The 22,041-nt window shown below is 40.1% G+C and overlaps 1 protein-coding gene across 5 annotated transcripts in view; it reads right to left on the bottom strand.

Moving 5' to 3' along the window:
• Positions 1–22,041, bottom strand: part of MGAT4A (alpha-1,3-mannosyl-glycoprotein 4-beta-N-acetylglucosaminyltransferase A) — an 83,208-nt gene that overhangs the window by 10,244 nt on the left and 50,923 nt on the right. For all 5 annotated transcript variants that reach the window (XM_064268440.1, XM_064268442.1, XM_064268439.1 and 2 more), the window contains 6 exons: positions 20,972–21,105; positions 15,045–15,091; positions 13,214–13,327; positions 12,314–12,389; positions 3,271–3,385; positions 1,333–1,463 (listed from right to left, as the gene is read on the bottom strand). In XM_064268440.1, the coding sequence (XP_064124510.1) occupies positions 1,333–1,463; positions 3,271–3,385; positions 12,314–12,389; positions 13,214–13,327; positions 15,045–15,091; positions 20,972–21,105 (617 nt within the window). The remainder of the gene's footprint in view (positions 1–1,332; positions 1,464–3,270; positions 3,386–12,313; positions 12,390–13,213; positions 13,328–15,044; positions 15,092–20,971; positions 21,106–22,041) is intronic.

A 22,041-nucleotide genomic window follows, 5' to 3' on the forward strand; every position in this document is an offset into this window, starting at 1 on the left:
TTACTCAGCCATAAAGAGAAATCAAGCCCTGATGCAAGCCACAACATGATGAACCCTGAAAACACTAAGCTGAGTGAAACGAGTCTGTCACAAAAGGACAAATATTGTATGATTCCACTTAGAAAAATAGGCAAATCTACCGAGACCAAAGTTTATTAGTGGTTCTCGTTGCTGTTGAGTCAATTCCAACTCATAGCAACCCTACAGGACAGAGCCAAACTGCCCCATAGGGTTTCCAAGGAGTGATTGGCGGATTCGAACTGCTGACCTTTTGGTTAGCAGTGAAGTTCTTAACCACTGCACCACCAGGGCTCCTTGTTAGTGGTTACCAGAGGTAAAGATGTGGCAGTCTGCTTCTGTAAAGATTCACAGCCTTAGAAACCCTATGGGGCTGTTCGGCTCTGTCCTACAGGGTTGCTAGGAGTGGGTGGACCAGAGGTAATCAACTCCATGGCAGTGGTTACCAGAGCAAGGGGGGACGAGGGAGTCACTGCTCAGGGGGCACTGAGATTCTGTTAAGGGTGAGAAATAAGTGGAAAAGGATAGTTACGTTAGCTGTCCAATGTGAGGAAGAGAATTAACGTCACTGAATTGTACATGTAAACACTGTAGAACTGGCAAACGTTTTGTGATGTACTTTTTACCACAATAAACAAAACAAAACAAAACCATGGACTAAGGAAGAGTGAAGGAACAGATAAAATTGTTTAAGGGATCGTATGCTAAAATTTCTAAGTGATTTAAGGGTTTTCATGGTTTTGATTGGACTGTCAGTTTTTTTTTACCTCATGGGCTCAGCTATTTGGTGGGCAGATTAGCCTTTCAAGGACACTAATCCTTTGACAACAGGCGGGAAGATACAGATTTCCACAAGCCTAGTGATGGGGGCAGAGAGGGGCAGGAATGGCCTAGTGGTTAAGAGCTACAGCTGCTCACCAAAAGGTCGGCAGTTCAAATCTACCAGCTGCTCCTTGGAAACCCTATGGGGCAGTTCTACTCTGCCCTACAGTGTCACTATCAATTGGAATCAACTTGGTGGCAACGGGTTTAAAGAAACAATAAACATTCATCAGTAATTTAAAGAAAGCTCACTGTCCTGCAATAGGCTTCCCTGAATTACAGAATTTTTCACTGGCTTCTTTCAGAGTCTCTCTAGTACAGAAACTTTTTATGATTTCAAGAAAGAAGGCAGGCAATTTAAGCTTTAAGTAGAAACACTGTTCTCTTTCAGCTGCCTACTTAACTGTTCATTCACAAAATCACTTCACTAAAAGTCCCTTGCATGAATTACAGAAAAGAAGCCTCCTCCACCCCCACAAAAAATTAACTTACTGCATCTTTTTCAGGGTTGCAGACTTTCACCCAGAGAATGTGGTCTAAAAGCCAATCAATGGGTTTCTCCTTATAAAACATAAATATGAATTCTACAATCAGAGTAAGGTCTGGCGCTTGAAACATTTTACCTGAAAAGATATTCCAAGTCAATAGCTGCAGTAATGAGATAAGCATTATAACAAGTTCAGTGAGAGCGACAGTAAGCTTGTGCTTTCAACTATAAATTACCACATTTCCCACTTGTATCATCATAAACACACTTTCTTCAGCTAAACTTTCTCTTGAGCTACCATTTGGGTATAAATGGGAGTACTGAACTACTCCTTACTTTTTCTATTACAAAATCTATCACAGAAACACTGGCTCAAAAGATTCAAAAAGAAAATCAGAGATTTTTCCTTCATATCTCATGACAATTATTCCCATAAAAAAGGGACATGAGAAGTTAAGACAAAGATTTTTTAGCTAAATCAATAAATGCAAAAAATAAGGATTCCTAATTCTGTCTCCACGGAAATCTTCACAAGTAAAGACGCTTTCTGACTTTTAAAATAAGTTTATGTTAAAGTATCAAGAAGGGCAAAAGTTTAGCCTCTAATACTTAAAGTTTTAAAGTACTGTAGGAAGTGGAGAGGAGCCCTGGTGGTATAGTGGTTAAGCTCCAGCTGCTAACTGAAGGGTTGGCTGTTCAAACCCACCAGCCGCTCTGCGGGAGAAACATGTGGCAGTCTGCTTCTGTAAAGATTGCAGCCTTGGAACCCCTATGGGGCAGTTCTACTCTGTCCTATAGGGCTGCTGAGTTGGAATCGACTCGATGGCAGTGGGTTTGGTTTTGGTTTATATAGAAGTAAAATGTCCTTTAGGTGTTTTTAAAAATCTGTACATTTTCTTTAATTCTCCGACTTTAAACATATTCTTTTCAGGTGGCTAATTTAGAAACTTTAAAAAAAAAAAAAAGGTTTTAAAATGAACACTTCAACTAGCCAAAGAAAGAAACAAATGAATAAAAAATCACTGAACAAGAACTTCATGCACCACCTGAAAAGACCAGGAATTTATACCAGAGCACGTTTAGTGCGGCACTCTTCTTAAAAGATCCAAGTCTTGCAAAAACATCGGGCTGTGAAAGAAGAGCTAGGGTAACAGAATAAACCGAACACGTTCACTAGGACCATGGTTGGCATAGTGTATGCGTAAGAAGCCAGCAGAGCCACCTTGTGGAGTCTCAGAATACTAAGTATTAAAACCTTAAAAGCCTCCAAACTCTATTTTTGATTGACTTTCATCATTTCACAGAAGGAAGTTTACCTACTGTCTTAGTCATCTAGAGCTGCTGTAACAGAAATACCACAAGTAGATGGCTTTAACAAAGAGAAATTTATTTCTAGTAGGCTGAAAGTCCAAATTCAGGGCATCAACTCCAGGGGAAGGAAGGCTTTCTCTCGCTGTCAGCCTTCTCATCAGTGTTCCCCCTGACTAGGAGCTTCTCTGTGCAGGGGCCCCAGGTCCAAAGGACCCGCTGTGCCCCTGATGCAGCTTTCTTGGTGGTATGAGGTCATCCCTCTCTACTCCTGTCCCTTTCCTTTTCATCTTTTGAGAGATGAATGGTGGTGCAGGCCACACCTCAGGGAAATTCCCTGTACACTGGCTCAGGGATATGACCTGGGTAAGGGGCATGTTACAATCCTCTTTAACATAAAATTACAAACACAAAATGGAGGACAACCGCACGATACTGGGAATCATGGCCTAACCAACTTGACACATATTTTGGGGGGACACAATTCAATCCATGACACCTATGTGTAATTTTCTTAAAAGCAGTTGATTTTTTATCTCCATAGAGAAAAGACAACTTTAGAGTAAAATAACAGTTAAAGATTCTGAGAGTCAAAATTATTTTGAAAAGTAAGTAAATTGTACACTTTTTCTTACCAATGAAGCCAAGCTGAGAAAACTCTAAAATCATCCATTCCTCAGAAGAAAGTTGAAGTGCAAAATTTTTTATAGTATTAAAGTAATTCTGTTTGACAATAATATCATCTTCAAGCTAGAGAAAATTGAACAATCATATTAATAAATCAGAAAACAAAGGAGAGACTTAAAAGAGCGTTATTATTGACAAACTTAAGATTTTATAATGAAAACCAGGAAAACACTGGTCAAAAAATGATGAAAAAATAAATATTATTAAAGGCAAATGAGAGAATAAGACAGAAGTCACGCTGAATGAGGCCAGCTGACCCAGGCCTTGGCATTGGAACAACAGTGCAGGTTCATGGGTCCCTCCTTCTCAGCCTTCTTATGCTGCCCCATATCTCCTCTTTTCAAGGGAAAATAATTTCGTAGTCCTTTAAATTTTTTTCTTGCGTTTGATGTACAACATGTACCCAGTCAAAGTGAAGGTCAAAGAAAAAGCTAGCAGCTTTTCTTTTCTGCCTTCCACCCTGCTAGTTGAAGGGGCCAATGTTAAAAGTTGGATGTATATCACTGGATACCTATATGTACATAAAGAACATACAGACCTATATATAAGGTTCCTATGGGGGTCAATATGAGTCAGAATCGACTCAACGGCAACAGGTTTGGTTTTGGTGGCACAATGGTCAAGCACGTGGCTGGTAACCAAAAGGTAAGCAGTTCAAGTCCACCAGCCACTCCTTGGAAACGCTATGGGACAGGTTTACTCTGTCCTATATGGTCACTATAGGGTCGCTATGAGTCAAAATCAACTTGACGGCAATGGGTTTGGTTTGTTTTTTTTTATACGGTCACTATGAGTCTTTTTTTTATGAGTCGGAATTGATTCAAGGGCAACAGGATCCCACTTTTTGGAGCCCTGGTGGAACAATGGTTAACAGTTCGGCTGCTAACCAAAAGGCTGGCAGTTCGAATCCACCAGGCATTTCTTGGAAACCTTATGGGGCAATTCTAGGAAACCCTGGTGGCGTAGTCATGAAGAGCTACAGCTGCTAACCAAAAGGTCAGCAGTTGAAATCCAGCAGGCAGTCCTTGGAAACCCTATGGGGCAGTCCTACTCTGTCCTGTAGGGTCGCTATGAACTGCAGTCGACTCGACAGCGACCGGATCCAGACCGGTCAGTGCTTTTTCAATCCTGGAGGACAGATTACTAAAAGCTCTTCTTTTGTATTTTAATGTGTATTTTCAAAACACTGACAAAAGACGCTGTAGCAATTCACGGAGTACCAGTTAACCCTCTATGCTCTGTCAGCACTACTGCTATCTGTGCTTGGTATTCCCACCAATCAAGTCAGGGAAAGTGAGAGCTGAGAGAGATCAGGGACCACGGGTGTGTGCAACGGCCTCCGGCCCAGAGTCTCCTCTCCTTTCAATGTCACAAGGTTATTTTAATATTGTAAGAAAATCTCTCCTTTTCTCAATTTCACATTACTATTTCTAGTTATCTGCTAAGTAATTTTTACCTGTTCTAATGTTTGGATTTTTCATGTACTTACATACTACGTGACCTTTTTTATTCCTGTCTGTGAAGAAAATATCAGTATTTGGGAAGACATGATTTGGACTGATTCAGCAAGTATCTTCTGAACTTCTACTGTGTTCCAGACACTGTACTAAACCCAGTAGATCCATTAGTGAACAGACAGGATGTGGTTCATGCCCTCAGAGCTTTAGGGGAAGGTTCGGGGAAAACCAGACAAAGTACAGTGATACACTGGCACCTAACCCTGCTTCTAAAAGGTGAGATGTTTACCCTCAAACCTAAATATGGACTATATGTGCCCGAAGGAAAGATAATTCTTAGTACGGGCAACCCCAAATTTTCCCAACGAGTACATTCAAAAACAAGTTTGGAGCTGATTTAAATATATAGGGATGTAAATGAAACAGTCAAATACCTACTAAAATTTTAATTTAGTATTTAACTAAAATGCTAATTTCAGTTACCACACATATTTAAAATTATATTTTTACTATTAATTTAGAAAATTGATTTGTTCCACACTCACATCTCATCAAATATTTAACTTAAAAAAACTTTTTATTTTGAGATAATTGTAAGAGACAATGCAGAGACAACTTGTATATCTCTCATCCGCTTTTCCCCAATGCTGACACACTGCGTAACTACAGAGCAATACCACAACCAGGAAACTGACTCTGATTTACTCTTATCTCCACAGTCATCTCCCTCCCTGTCTCCTTCCCTCCCTTCCTCACCTCTGGCAACCAATCACCTGTTGCCCTCTCTACAATTTTGTCGTTTCAGTGCTACCTAAATGAAATCATGTAGCACGTAATCTTCTGGGGTCAGCTTTCTTCATTCAGAGTAACTCCATTGAGATCCACCCAAGTGGTCAGGGGCATCAGCAGTTCCTGCCTCCCTGTTACCACGTGGTGCTCCGCAGTCTGGACTTACTTCAGGGTAACCGTTCACCTGCTGACGGACATTTAGGCTGCTTCCAGCCTTTGGGGATGACACATAAAGCTGCTATGAACATTCGTGTACAGGTTTTTGAGTGGACATAAATGGCTAACACCAGTGTTTCATCATGACAAAACCCACTCTTTGAATAATCTAACATACCTCTCGTTAGTGATTGCTAGTTTACAGAGGGGAGTGAAAAAGCAAGACACAAAATATCGTTTCTGCAGTATGTGAATGTAAGAGGAGGAGGAGTCATATGCGCACATATATAAACACACACACAGACACATGTAAACACACAGATACATGTAAACACACATGTACACAGATACATGTAAACACGTACAGATACATGTAAACACACAGATACATGTAAACACACATACACAGATACATGTAAACACAGAGATACATGTAAGCACACACATACAGATACACGTAAACACACAGATACATGTAAACACACATGTACAGATACATGTAAACACACAATATACACAGATACATGTAAACGCACATATACAGATACATGTAAACACACACATATACACAGATACATGTAAACAGATACATGTAAACACAGATACATGTAAACACACACATATACAGATACATGTAAACACATATATATATATACACTGATACATGTAAACACAGATACATGTAAACACACACAGATACGGAAACCCTGGTGGCATAGTGGTTAAGTGCTACGGCTGCTAACCAAAGGGTGGGCAGTTCGAATCCACCAGGTGCTCCTTGGAAACTCTATGGGGCAGTTCTACTCTGTCCTATAGGGTCGCTATGAGTCGGAATCGACTCAATAGCACTGGGTTTGGCTTTTTTTTGATTGGTATACACGGATACACGTAAACACACACATACACACAGATACATGTAAACACACACATACATCTATAAACATACAAAACTAGAATTAAACTGACGACTTTTCAGGTTAATGTGTTTTTTCCACCAATACTTTGTAGATCAAAACGAACTTACTGAGAGAATTCCATATGAGAGATCACGTAAAGCCTGCATATAAATATAAAGCAACTCCCTCTTTTCTGAGTCATAATTTTTGGGCAAATATGGTAAATTTAGGAATGTTCATCGGACTCATCTTTGTAACAATGAAAAACTGGAAGCAATCTAAATGAGCAATAATAGTTATGCATATGGAATATGGTAGGTACTTCAAGAAGTAATTAAAAATTATACACATCTGTATTTACTGGCATATTTGTTGTTGTTGTCGTTAGGTACCATCAAGTTGGCTCCAACTCATAGCGACCCTAAGCACAACAGAACGAAACACTGCCCGGTCTTGAGCCATCCTTACAATCGTTGTTATGCTTGAGCTCATTGTTGTAGCCGCTGTGTCAATCCACCGCATCGAGGGTCTTCCTCTTTTCTGCTGACCCTGTAACTCTGCCAAGCATGATGTCCTTCTCCAGGGACTGATCCCTCCTGACAACATGTCCAAAGTATGTAAGACGCAGTCTCTCCATCCTTGCTTCTAAGGAGCACTCTGGTTGTACTTCTTCCAAGACAGATTTATTCGTTCTTCTGACAGTCCATGGTATATTCAATATTCTTCACCAACACCACAATTCAAAGGCGTCAACTTTTCTTCGGTCTTCCTTCTTCATCATCCAGCTTTCACATGCATATGATGCGATTGAAAATACCATGGCTTGGGTCAGACGCACCTTAGTCTTCAGGGTGACATCTTTGCTCTTCAACATTTTAAAGAGGTCCTTTGCAGCAGATTTACCCAATGCAATGTGTCTTTTGATTTCTTGGCTGCTGCTTCCATGGGTGTTGATTGTGGATCCAAGTAGAATGAAATCCTTGACAACTTCAATCTTTTCTCCGTTTATCATGATGTTGCTCATTGGTCCAGTTGTGAGAATCTTTGTTTTTTTTTACATTGAGGTGCAATCCATACTTAAGGCTGTGGTCTTTGATCTTCATTAGTAAGTGCTTCAAGTCCTCTTCACTTTCAGCAAGCAAGGTTGTGTCATCTGCATAACGCAGGTTGTTAATGAGTCTCCCTCCAATCCTGATGCCCCGTTCATCTTCATATAGTCCAGCTTCTCGGATTATTCGCTCAGCATACAGATTGAATAGGTATAGTGAAATAATACAACCCTGATGCACACCTTTTCTGACTTTAAACCAATCAGTATCCCCTTGTTCTGTCTGAACTGCCTCTTGATCTATGGAAAGGTTCCTCATGAGCACAATTAAGTGTTCTGGAATTCCCATTCTTCGCAATGTTATCCATAATTTGCTATGATCCACACAGTCAAATGTATTTGCATAGTCAATAAAACACAGGTAAACATCCTTCTGGTATTCTCTGCTTTCAGCCAGGATCCATCTGACATCAGCAATGATGTCCCTAGTTCTACGTCCTCTTCTGAATCCAGCCTGAATTTCTGGCAGTTCCCTGTCAATATACTGCTGCAGCCGTTTTTGAATCATCTTCAGCAGAATTTTGCTTGCATGTGATATTCATGATATTGTTCTATAATTTCCACATTCAGTTGGATCACCTTTCTTGGGAATAGGCATAAATATGGATCTCTTCCAGTCAGTTGGCCAGGAAGCTGTCTTCCATATTTCTTGGCATAGATGAGTGAGCACCTCCAACGCTGCATCTGTTTGTTGAAACATCTCAATTGATATTCCATCAATTCCTGGAGCCTTGTTTTTCACCAATGCCTTCAGAGCAGCTTGGACTTCTTCCTTCAGTACCATCGGTTCCTGATCATATGCTATTTCTTGAAATGGCTGAACATGGACTGATTCTTTTCGGTATAATGACTGTGTATTCCTTTCATCTTCTTCTGATGCTTCCTGCGTCATTTAATATTTTCCCCATGGAATCCTTCACTACTGCAACTCGAGGCTTGAATTTTTTCTTCAGTTCTTTCAGCTTGAGAAACGCGGAGCGTGTTCTTCCCTTTTGGTTTTCCATCTCCAGCTCTTTGCACATGTCATTATAATACTTTACTTTGTCTTCTCGAGCCACCCTTTGAAATCTTCAGTTCTTTTACTTCATCAATTTTTCCTTTTGCTTTAGCTGCTTGACATTTGAAAGCAAGTTTCAGAGTCTCCGCCGACTTCCATCTTGGTCTTTTCTTTCTTTCCTGTCTTTTCAATGACCTCTTGCTTTCTTCATGTATGATGTCCTTGATGTCATTCCACAACTCATCCAGTCTTCGGTCACCAGTGTTCAATGCATCAAATCTGTTCTTCAGGAGGTCTCTAAATTCAGGTGGGATATACTGAAGGTCATATTTTGGCTCTCATGGACTTGCTCTGATTTTCTTCAGTTTCAGCTTGAACTTGCATATGAGCAATTGACGGTCTGTTCCACAGTCGGCCCCTGGCCTTGTTCTGACTGATGATATTGAGCTTTTCCATCGTCTCTTTCCATAGATGTAGTCAATTTGATTCCTGTGTGCTCCATCTGGCAAGGTCCATGTGTATAGTCACCATTTATGTTGGTGAAAGAAGGTATTTGCAAGGAAGTCGTTGGTCTTGCAAAATTCTATCATTCGATCTCCGGCATTGTTTCTATCACCAAGGCCATATTTTCTAACTAGTGATCCTTCTTCTTTGTTTTCAACTTTCACATTAAAATCACCAGTAATTATCAATGCATCTTGACTGCATGTTCGATCAATTTCAGACTGCAGCAGCTGATAAAAATCTTCTATTTCTTCATCTTTGGCCCTACTGGTTGGTGCATATATTTGAATAATAGTCGTATTAACTGGTATTCCTTGTAGACGTATGAATATTATCCTATCACTGACAGCACTGTACTTCAGGATGGATCTTGAAATGTTCTTTTTGACGATGAATGCAGCACCACTCCTCTTCAAGTTGTCATTCCCAGCATAGAAGACTATATGATTGTCCGATTCAAAATGGCCAATACCAGTCCACTTCAGCTCACTAATGCCTAGGATATCGATGTTTATGCATTCCATTTCATTTTTGACGATTTCTAATTTTCCTAGATTCATGCTTCATACATTCCAGGTTCCAATTATTAATGGATGTTTGCAGCTGTTTCTTCTCATTTTGAGTTGTGCCACATCAGCAAATGAAGGTCCCGAAAGCTTCACTCCATCCACGTCATTAAGGTCGACTCTACTTTGAGGAGGCAGCTCTTCCCCAGTCATCTTTTGAGTGCCTTCCAACCTGGGGGGCTCATCTTCCAGCACTATATCAGACAATGTTCTGCTGCTATTCATAAGGTTTTCACTGGCTAATACTTTTCCGAAGTAGACTGCCAGGTCCTTCTTCCTAGTCTGTCTTAGTCTGGAAGCTCAGCTGAAACCTGTCCTCCATGGGTGACCCTGCTGATATCTCAATACTGGTGGCATAGCTTCCAGCATCACAGCAACATGCAAGCTCCCGGAGCATGACAAACTGACAGACACGTGGGGGACTGGCATATTAAGGTGTCTATAATAAATGGCAGCAAAGCAGATTATAAGACAGAACAGACGGCATGATCTTGTAACGGTAAAAATGACTATTAAATGAGTTAGGAACTGTGAAGAACATACTCTAAGGAGCAGTACTTGACACAGGTAAGCATGCCATACCTAGTAGTTCACAGCCCCTGCTGTTAGGACACAGGTTAGTATGCCATACCTAGTAGTTCATAGCCCCTGCTATTAGGACACAGGTAAGCATGCCATACCTAGCAGTTCACAGCCCCTGCTGTTAGGACACAGGTAAGCATGCCATACCTAGCAGTTCACAGCCCCTGCTGTTAGGACACAGGTAAGCATGCCATACCTAGCAGTTCACAGCCCCTGCTGTTAGGACACAGGTAAGCATGCCATACCTAGTAGTTCACAGCCCCTGCTGTTAGGACACAGGTAAGCATGCCATACCTAGCAGTTCACAGCCCCTACTGTTAGGACACAGGTAAGCACGAGCCACTGCTGCTGTTACAACATCTGATACTCTTATCTCACTTAGCAAAAGTTGTCCTCACCACCCTCTTTCCTAAACCTCAATCTTTTCTTAGTTTCCTATATATTTACTCTTCCTGTACTCCAAAAAAAGGCTTTTAGGTTCCAGTAATTCTCTTCTTTGAGAGAAATGTAAAACAAAATTTAAAAGCAATCTAACTCCACCTTAAAATTATCTATGTAAAGATTTTGACCATAATGTAAATATTTATATACTGACCCAAGAACAGAGCAGTGAAGTTCAGCTATAATAATACTTGGGAAATGTTAAAAGAAAATGTTTTTCTTACTATTTTGAAATTAAACTAAGACTTGTCTTAGATATTTAAAACAACTGTATTATCCAAATCTAGGATATTATGTTTTTATATGTGAAACTTTTATACACTATTATATTCAATGTTATATACTGACTCTACTCAACATTTATATTTCCTATCCTGTGACCCAAGAAAGAGTTAACAGACATCTAAATATAGGTGGTTTGAACCACTCAGTGGCACCATGAAAGAAAGGTCTGGCAACCTGCTTTCATAGTATTACAACCACGGAAAACCCTATGGAGTGCAGCTATATTCTGAGTCACGTGGGATCGCCATCAGTTGGAATTGACTCAAAGGCAACAGGTTTGGTTGCTTGTTTTTTTTTTTTTTGTATAGCTGGCCCTAGGAGGCAAAGTCTGCCCTCATCTGCCTTCCCACTTGATTTCATGCTTGTTTTTTTGTTTTTTTTTCTTTCCTCCCTATCTCTCCACCCTCCACCAGCAGTTGCCTTCCCTTCCTGACTCAGGGACCCAGAGCTGCTTCTTGCCACTCTCAACAAAACAACCTTTCAGGGAATGATCTAATAAACTTTTTATACTAAAATATAATAACGGATAGGCTTATTGTGCTATACGTCTAGGGGATATTTGCATTTTGAACAAGGGATAAAGACCCTCTTCGGTTAGGGAAAGAAAATTCCGATTATGGAATTTAAGCTTAAGTAATTAACAGGAATGGGATTTGAAAGAAATAAGAGCTTCATAAAATTATTTAAGCTGTTGTCTGCTAGCTAGCTTAAAACCCATATCGCTACATAATTATTCTACTTTTACAGTATTACAGCCAAGCTGCTAAAAATTGGACCATTGGAACTAAACATCAGTTTTACTATCTTCAATATAAATGTGGTTGTACATGGTGTTAAAAAAAAACTCTTTATCCTACTATAAGGCCATTAAAAAATTGTAAGGAAATCTTTCTTTAAAATTGGCCAAATAAATCCTAGTTCCTTTCAACAGGAGAGAGGAAGGGTGAGAGGGAAGACGAAGGAATGGGGAGGGGGAGGGAAGTGGCCGGCACACTGTCAGCCCACTACTGCAGAGCTGGTCCTCTTGCTGACCCAGAGCATGGGACCTCCCTCAGCGCCCACATTCTCAACAGCTGCCACATGCAGCTGGGATCTTACAGCTTCTTGAGGCCTTATGCTTTCAAAAGCCTCCTGCTTTAATGAAAGTAAATTCTTGATATACTTTTTTCTTTAAAAGTGTGAGAGACATTAAAGGGAAACCCACGCTTACCTGAATGTAATATATGCCCTTTTCCTGAGCATACATCATTAGAAAACAATAATCTAAGTTCTGTTTTGTTCTCCATCTGAAATAGAAATTTTGAAAAAATAAGTTAGAAATCAGACTCAAATTTAGTAAAGTCAGATTAGATACATAAACCTCAAGTGTTTATACTGCATATTGCACATGTATCTGTGCTATACGTACACTTAGCACACAGAGTCAAAGAGAATGCATTTTTCTCTCAAGGAGAGGCTTTATCTACGTGCATTCTCCCAGAACACCAACTGTCAAGACACCCCGAGGAAAAGAGGAGCCTAATGCCACGTAACTTTGGGCAACGCTATACACATCTCGCCTGCTGGGGACCAACGATGCACATTAGGGTATTAACGGCACTGACATGCCCAGCAGTAAAGACGTCTGCTGAAAAAAATGTCATCCAGTATTTTTCAACTTCTTTGACCACAGGCCCCATTTACAGTAACACCTTAATGTGTCACCGAGCCAGTGCTTCTGAAACGACCCTCTGGGGACCAGTGCTCTGGTGCCTGGGACTATGCCCTGCATACAGGTAGAAATGAATGGATATGTATAGAATGCTTAAAAAAGAACAACACTGTATTAAAATTTACAATACAAAGTCCTTCGAGTGAGTACCTAGTGGCCTATATTGACTAATGTTGAACAAGAGAAGTGGTTCAAAGGCCAGCTCAGAAAAACACAGCAAGTTAAAAGCTTTCAATACCACGAGTGAACTTCTCCAGAATATACCCCCAAACTGTCCTGAATTTAATGAGACTACTGCACCTTGTACCAAATTCAACCTTAAACTTTCTGAAACTTCAGTAAACAAGAACTAGTTTACCACACTCACAAGGGAGAGATCCTAAACAACACGTGGCTCACCTTACTCTTTCTTTTGAGTCTCCAAATGTCTCCTTTAAGTTTGTCAGGTCGGGATAATAGCTTTCAGGGGGCGATATTACTTCCACCAGGCCAGAACTGATTTCTTTAGAAAATCTATCATGAGAAAGGTTAGCTACGTTATTTAAGCTCTATGGGGTTTTACTTATCTTAATGCCCAACCTACTGTTTAACATAAAACACATCAGTGATCATTTGTAGCAGGATAGATATTCAATGTGTTAAACGAAGTAGCTCAACATTCATTCACCACAAGACACAGATTAGTCTGATAGCACAAGTTTTTTGAAATAATTGTTTTAAAAAACACTTTAAAATGCCACTATCCTTGGCCAATTGTAGGCATTACATTCCTAGAAAGTATCTGAATTTAAAACACACAACTCAAGGCCTCACAGAAAAGAGAGGATTGAAGAAAAACAAATGAATGACTGTGTGTATAACTAAATACATATACCCGGGCAAAAATAAAAGTCTTTCAGTTTTCAAGAAGCTTTAGGTGTTGGTTACAGGCTATATTCTAAACCAGTATTTCTCAACTGGGGGTGGTTCTGCACCCCCCCGCCGCCCCCGCCGGGGCATTTAGCAATGTCTGGAGACATCCCGGTGGTCACAGCTGCGGGCAGTGCTACTGTCACCTGGTGGGTGGAGGCCAGGGATCCAGCTACGCATTCTACGAGGCACAGGATGGTACCTCATGACGAAGAATTATCTGGTCCAATATGTCAAGGCTGCTGAGCTTGAAAATCCAGTTCTAAGTTTTTTAATTAGTCTTCAGAGACTCAAATGTAATTTCTGTCACATCTGCATTTTCCCTGGTTCTGTTTTTATAAATCTCCACAAAGCACTTGTGTAACTACCTACCTTTGCACAATGGTCTTAGTGCTTAGTGGCAGTGCCCCCCACCCCCCAACCCGATGCCATCCTCTGGGCTTGGTTTTCCTGGACATTGAGGAAGAAGTGAATCGACAGAATCGCTGCATAAGCCCTACAGACCTGCCCATGTGGTCACTGGGAAGGGGGGCCAATAATTACTGCCCTGTTTCTTTATTTAAGGAGTCTACGCTAAATTGTGCTTATGTAAGTAAAGAATGTCAAGAAATTCTACACTTGAGGAAAATCTAACACATGAACACTTTAGTCTTAAACTATGCATATAAAAAACTCCACAGGTTTTAACATTATGTCTACAGTTGGCAAATAATCGTTCCTTCTCTTGTTTTTCCTTTTTCAGTATAAGACGCGGTCGTGTGGGGGCAACACCAGAGGCCACTTTTCATGATGGCACTACGGTAACTCCTGACACAGAGTAAGAAGGAATTTAGACGCCCGGAGCCTACGGGCTTTCTGCCTGTTGCCAGTACGTGCCTTGCTCACCGTGAGCTGGTACCCAGTCTGCAGAATCAAAGAACAGATCTGGACAGAGTTTAACACTGACGTCTGAAGCTGCTGCCTGACCACCTGCCTGGGGGCACAGCAATTTTTGTTCCGTAGAGTGAGAAGGCTGATGCGAGTAATCTCATGTAACTTTCCACATATTCACTTCCTTCAGGACTCTTATTCGATATGTTACCTACACACGACAATGCAAGTCTTTTCCAGCCTATATGATCCTGCACCAATTTATCCCCTTAGACACCTGGATATATACGCGCCTACTTTATGACAACGGAAAAGACCAATGATAGGCGGCCCAGTGAACGCTGAACTTCACAGAAAAATGAACCTTAAAGAAGGGAATTTTCTTTTAGCAAAAAGCCAAGAGACAATAGGAACTAAAATATTTTCATTTCCATTATTAAGAGGAACTTACTCTCTCTCCAGGTTGGCTACAACACTGCGTACGTACTCAACATCTGTCTGGGAAAGAAAAGAGAATTGTATCCACATTTATATTTTTATTTAACTCCTTAATGCTGAACTCAAAATTAGATAAAATAATGAAAACTTTTTTGAAAGCATTACATTACACTCTCAAACAGCTTACGGTCTGCATCTCTGCATTGTTCTGCTGTTCTGCACTTCTGTGCTGTACCAGTGCGTCGCTGTGCATTTACTAATACAGTAAGCACGTTTTTAAGTTATTATTTTCAATTGTCTATGTTGAATATACTAGGAGTTGGAATTGACTCTATGGCAACCAGTTTGGTTTTAAGGAGCCCTGGGGACGGAGTGGTTATAGTGCTCGGCTGCTAACCAAAAGGTCAGTGGTTCAAACACACCAGCCGCTCTGCAGGAGAAAGATGTGGCAGTCTGCTTCTGTGAAGATTTCAGCCTTGAAAACCCTGTGGGGCAGCTCTCCCCTGTGCTATCGGGTCGCTATGAGTTGGGATGGACTTGACAGCAATGGGTTTTGGTTATTGTCTTAGTCATCTAGTGCTATAGTAACAGAAATACCACTAGTGGATGGCTTTAACAAACAGAAATTTATTCTCTGACAGTTTAGGAGACTAGAAGTTTGAATTCAGGGTGTCACCTCCAGGGGAAGGCTTCTTCTCTCTGTCGGTTCTTGGGGAAGGTCCTTGTCATCAATTTTCCCCTGGTCTAGGAGCTTCTCAGCACTGGGACCCTGGGTTCAAAGGACATACTGCTCCTGGTTCTTCCTGCTTGGTGGCAATGAGGTCCCTCTCCTCTGCATATTTCTCTCTTTTCTATCTCAAAAGAGATTGACTCAAGATACAACCTAATCCTGTAGATTGTGCCTCATTAACATAACTACTTCTAATTCTGCCTCATTAACATCACAGAGATTAGGATTTACAACACATGAGAAAATTACATCAGCTCACAAAATGGCAGACAACCACACAATACCGGGAATCATGGCCAAGCCTAGCTGACATACATTCTTGAGGGACACAATTCAATCCATAACGGTTACCTTTTATTGCCCTCTATCAATGTCCGTTCTTCTACCTGCTCTCTGTACATGCTATGTGGCACACAGACATGGCTGTCTGATTAGTATTAATCCTGGGACAGAGGAACTTAGGCGTTCTCCTCCCAAGATGTGAACTGGGGCATGCCTGGATGCAATCTAACCCTGTGGGCAGAAGCCAGGCTTCGGGGAACTGAGGCCGATGATGGGAGCTATCTACTCAGCCCGGTTCTGTGGATTCTGTGCGTAATAAATGCCTGTTGATCACACCATTAGAAGTGTCTGATCTATGCTCTGCTCCAAGCAGTCCTTCACTATATTCAAGAACTTGTGAGTGTAGCGACGTTGCAGTATGGCTTGCAAAGCATAAAATATTTACCATCTGGTCCTTTATAGGAAAGTTCGCCAAGCCCTGACTTAGAGTAAAAGCAAGCTCTTCATCATAGGCCAGTGTGCCCTCCGTGGTCTAGCCCATCCCACTCCTTCTCTGACTACCTCCTACCACTCACTCTCTCATCTTCTCTGCCCCTGTCACATAGGCCTCCTGCTATCTTACAAAATGTACCAAGGAATGCCCTCGCCCCCTCAGAGCCTTAGCGCCTGCTGTTCCTCTGCTTGGACTGTTTAACCCTACTTCCTTCAGGTCTTTGGCCCGATGTCCTCCCTGGCAATCCCATACTCCCTCTCCTGTGTACTCTGAGTCATTCTCCAGAGTACTTACTACCATCTAACAATAGTATCCATCTGTTTAGCTGTCCTCCATAATGAAAACTTTCATGGGGCAGAAGCTTGGTTTTGTTCACCAATGTCCCTAGAGCTTATCACTTTTTCACTAAGTCTTTGTTAAATTACAAGCAAATTTTATGGAATATAACATACGCAATTTCTTGCCAATAGGCATTTGTGTGATTTATTATCAATGTACAGATGTCTTAAAACCTAGGTGCTGAAAGACTATAAACAACAATAAAAATACTACTGATGTACTAACACAGTAATATGCAATTTAAAATAAAAAACAGAAGCAACTAACAACTAGACAGAAAGTATCAAGGATAAAAAAGACGAACCACACTGTCAACTACCTTGACCTAACCCATCTGTAGAACACTCCAACAACAGCAGAATCCACGTTCTTTTCAGGGACACATGGAACATTCTCCAGGATAAACTATATGCTAGGCCATAAAACAAGTACTGATAAATCTGAAAGGACTGAAATCACACAAAGTGTGCTGACTGACCCTGGTGGAGCTAGAATTCATCAGAAATCAAGAACAGAAGAATATCTGGGAAATCCACAAATAGTGAGAAATTAAACAATGCATTTCTAAACGTATCACACACAGGTCAAAGAAGAAATTACAAGGGGATTTAGAAAGTACTTTGATCTAAATGAAAATAAAAATACAAGATATCAAAATTTATGAATGTAGCTAAAGTGGTGCTTTAGAGGGAAATTTATAGCTTTAAATGCCTGTATTAGAAACGACGATGGCCAACCAATAATTTAAGCATTCACCTTAAAAATCTAGAAAAACAAGAACAAACCAAACTGAAAAGGAGAAAAAAGGAAATTATCAAGATTAGAGTAGAACTTAATGATAGTAAACAGAAGAATGATAGAGAAAATCAATAAAAGCAAAAGTTGGTTCCTTGAAAGGAATAGCGACTGAACAGCAAACCAACCAAGACTCCAGAACTGTAATACTTCCTACTATGATCTTACAGGGAGTTTTTCTATTTACTTGATGGCCAGCCAGCTAGAGCTAAAAAACCTAAAATAGTTCAAAATGTTTCTCTCAGAGGAGGAGCAAATGGGGAAGGGAAAAGAGGAGGAAGTGAAAAGTGAGGAGAGAGGGAAAACGGGAAGAATGAGAACAGAAGACTACTGCTGAGCATAACAAACTGTAGAACTATCAGACTATCTATGTGCATGTATAACTCAAATTTTTTTTTCAAAAATTAAAATATATACACAGCCAATAGTATAGGAAAAAAAATTCCTATATAACGCTGGTCTGTAATCTAGAAGCAAGAGCTATTGTCTAATGGATATTTAATCTCCTCCCTCATGTTAGAACTTCAATAAATACTTGCTCAATGAATGAAAGGATTCTGAGTATGAAATCTGTGTTCTGCCTTTACTGGAAAATGTAACTAACAGGAATTGTGAGAGCACAGCTAGAGTGAGAGCCATTGTTTCTCAGGCTATTGTAGTCCTCAGGCGTCTGGGATGGAAAGAAGTTCAAGAACACTCATGTAACTAAACCCTGCCTGACAGCACACTAAACTGCTTAAATAGAGAGACTAAACCACTTCAGAGTTCAGTAAGGAGCACAGTGTGGACAATATTTCCCATTTCTCCTCCTGGAAATCATATGTAATTATCAATGAGGACCACACACAAACTGCAAACTTATTTTCAGCAAGACTAAAATGAATAACCGAAATTCTCAAGCTCAAAAGGGATCCAGTTTGGGTCCGATAACCAGAGGGGACATGAAGAATTACCAGACTAGCCACATTTACAGGAGCAGCAGCAAAGAGAGTCTTTGACTCAAAGAACCAAAACCGACAAGTCTGGAGCACCACTCTGTCCCCTCATCCTCCTGTAAACCAGTGGTCTAGGAAAAACCCCATCTCCTTCAACGACGATTAATAAAACAAGAAACCAACACAGCAACTATGCAAAAGCATAAGCAAAAAGGGGGAAATGAACAGCAAAACTTATTAACAAAAAAAATTGAAACTATACATACAGCAACAAGACAGATGAAAAACTGTAACCAAACATTTCCCATTAATTTAAAAGATAAAAACAAAAACAAAAAATGCCCAAATGAAGCAGCTATCTCCATGAAGCAATAGGGAAAATGAGAAATGACTGTAATGATTCTAAAGCGTATGCGGAAATGCAAAGGACGTAAGGATCAACCCACAGATCAGGGAAACAGAGCAGGAAAAGGCCTGCACTTAAACAGTCACTGGATTTTCAACGAAGGCACCAAAAGCAATCCAACGGGGAAAGGGAAGTGTTTCCAACAAATGGTGCTGGAATAACTGGACATCCATATGAAAAAACAACGGACTTTGGCACTATCTCACGTCACAATAACAATTAATTTAAGATGGATCATAACCCATTGCCACTGAGCCGATTCCGACTCCCAGCGACCCCGCAGAACAGAGCAGAACTGCCCCGCAGGGTTTCTAAAGAGCAGCTGGTGGATTCAAACTGCAGACCACTTGGTTAGCAGCTGAGCTCTTAACCTGTGCACCACCAGGGCTTCAAGATGGATCACAGACCGAAATAAAATTTTATATTCGTGTACAACATACGATTGACAGATTCGATTACTTAAAATGTAGAACTTCTATGAAAGACAAAAACATCACAAAACTAATACAAGTGACAAACTGGAAACAAAACATGTCGATGGATTAATTCCCCTCATACCTGAAAACTTCTTACAAACCAAAAATCACAGGTGAAAAAATGTGCAAAGGTTATAAAAATAATTATAAATACAAATGTTCGATAAACACATAAGCCAGCATGGAATCCCACTCGGGAAGAAATCCAAATTAAATATAAAGGCAAGGTATTATTTTTACCCATAAAATGAGCGAAAAGTTCTGAAGACTAATGCTGCCTCACAGAGCATGGAGACAGGGAACCAGCTCTCTCCCTCAGACTGCGGGACGTGGGTCAATTGGTTCAACTTTTCTAGGGCGTTTGGGCCACGTACCAACGTTTCAGTGCGTATAGCCTCTGACCTGGCAACTCCGCACCTGGCAACTCATCTGAAGTCAGTAATGACGTAAGTGCACAACTATTTATAGGAATGCTCGGTGCAGTGTTGCTGGTAATAGAAAAAATGTGGAAACAGCTGAATGTTTATCAATCAGCGACTTAATAAATCACGTTAGAACCATACGGTAGAAAGCTCTGTGGTAACAAAAGATGATACAATGATACTGTTTTTAGCATGAAGAAACAGCCATGATATTAAGAAATATATAGAATGATCCCATTTATATGTATGTATACAAACCATAGGAAAAATTCTGTAAGACACATTTCAAAATACTAATTATAGCTACATCTGTGTGGTGGAATAGAGGGTAACTTTTCATTATACATTTCTGTAACTCTTGAGAAATATGCATGTTTACTTTTCTATTAAGGAAAACATTAAGACTATTTTCATTTAAAAAGCAACAGGGAAACATTGAGAAGTCGGGAATAGTGGACCAGAACCAGATGAGTTCTGAAGCCTTTCCCATCCTAAAATTCTACATATTAAGGAAATATTTACTCTAGGGAGCTTGTCTCTCACGATTTAAGAAAAGCTTGCTCAAGATTTATTCTTTCCCTAGGTCTTCTGAGAAGACTAAAAAACACAACAAGAAATCAATATTCCTCATTCACATGACTTTTTGGCTTTTAATAATAATGATGGTTGAATCTTGGGAGTACAGAAAAGGGGTGGAGACAATAAAAAGATGGTAAAACCCCAGCTTAGGGCTAAACATTTCTCAGGTTTCAAGACGCCTAAAGGACATCAGTGCAAATCTCCAAATTTACATCCTGGAGCTAGAAACAGAGATTCTTCAAGATCTACGTTCTCAAAGACCTACCCGTATAATGTTACTCTAGAGAAAACAAACATCACTAGTTCTGAATTGTAACTGCAGGAGAGAAGCTAAAGGAAACGTAACAAGTTGGACTTACATTAAACTGTTAGGTTACCTAACCCTGACTCATCACGTTTACAAAATGCTTATGAAAGAATATTCAATTATGGTTTCAAAACTTGACGACTGCATGCGGTATAAAATGAGAATTAAATCATTACCTCCCCTATGAAGACTACTATGACACAGTCCGACTTCTCTTCGGGATACAGGTTGTCGATAAGGGAATGAAGAGTTTCTGTGAGGTAAGACTTAACTTCTCTCTTCACTGTGGGGATCCCCATTACTATGGAAACTGAAACAAAACAATAGTGATTGTGTAAAAAGATTTCATGAACACAATTTAGAAAAACACTACTGTTCCATAAGTATTATACCCACTCAATTTGACGGAAGTAACTGAGGGATTAAAACATACTAAGTTTCAGAAAGAAAAATAATCAAAGGATACAAGGGCATATCTGTCATACTGTGATTTTTTTCCACATAGCTTACCGGTAAGGAAAAAAAATTTTCAAAAAAATGATAAAAATTAAAGGCATTAAACCTCATACCAAAACCAAATGGCTGTAAAGTATCAACAGTAAATTTTATTAGACAACTAAAACTTAGGAACACTGAACACATCTTCCAAACTAATGTCTTCCATATGGACTTCATGTACCTGCTACCTGATCCCCTGAAAAGGGCTAACGTCACTTCTATGGTATTCTTGCCAAAATGTATAACCTCAATCCAATCACGAGGAAACATTAGACAAACCCAAGCTGGGGAAACATGCCACAAAATAATTGGCCAGTACTCTTTGAAGTGACAAGTCATGAAAGACAAAGAAAAGAATAAGGAACTGTCTTATATTAGGGAAACTAAGGAGACATGACAAATGATATATGGGATCCTGGGTTGGCTCTTGGGACAGGAAAATAATGAAACAAATGACAAAATTGCAGTAAAATCTGAGGTTAGATAACAGCATGGCACCAACGTTAATTTCCTGGTTTTGATCAATGTACTGTGGTTATGCAGCGTGTTCACATTTAATGAAACCGGGTCAGGGTATTCAGAAACCGTTTGTACCATTTCTGCAACCTTTTTAGTCTAAAATTATAGTCCATTCTACTATAATGGCTATTTTGAAAACACAATTTGTTCCATCACGATTAATATGTTAGGGAAAATTTTTGCATAACGTGAATTTCATACTTAGTAGGTTAAAGCAGAAAACTGAGTT

This window comes from Loxodonta africana, chromosome 15 (assembly GCF_030014295.1).
Source record: "Loxodonta africana isolate mLoxAfr1 chromosome 15, mLoxAfr1.hap2, whole genome shotgun sequence".
NCBI classification, from domain to species: Eukaryota; Metazoa; Chordata; class Mammalia; order Proboscidea; family Elephantidae; genus Loxodonta; species Loxodonta africana.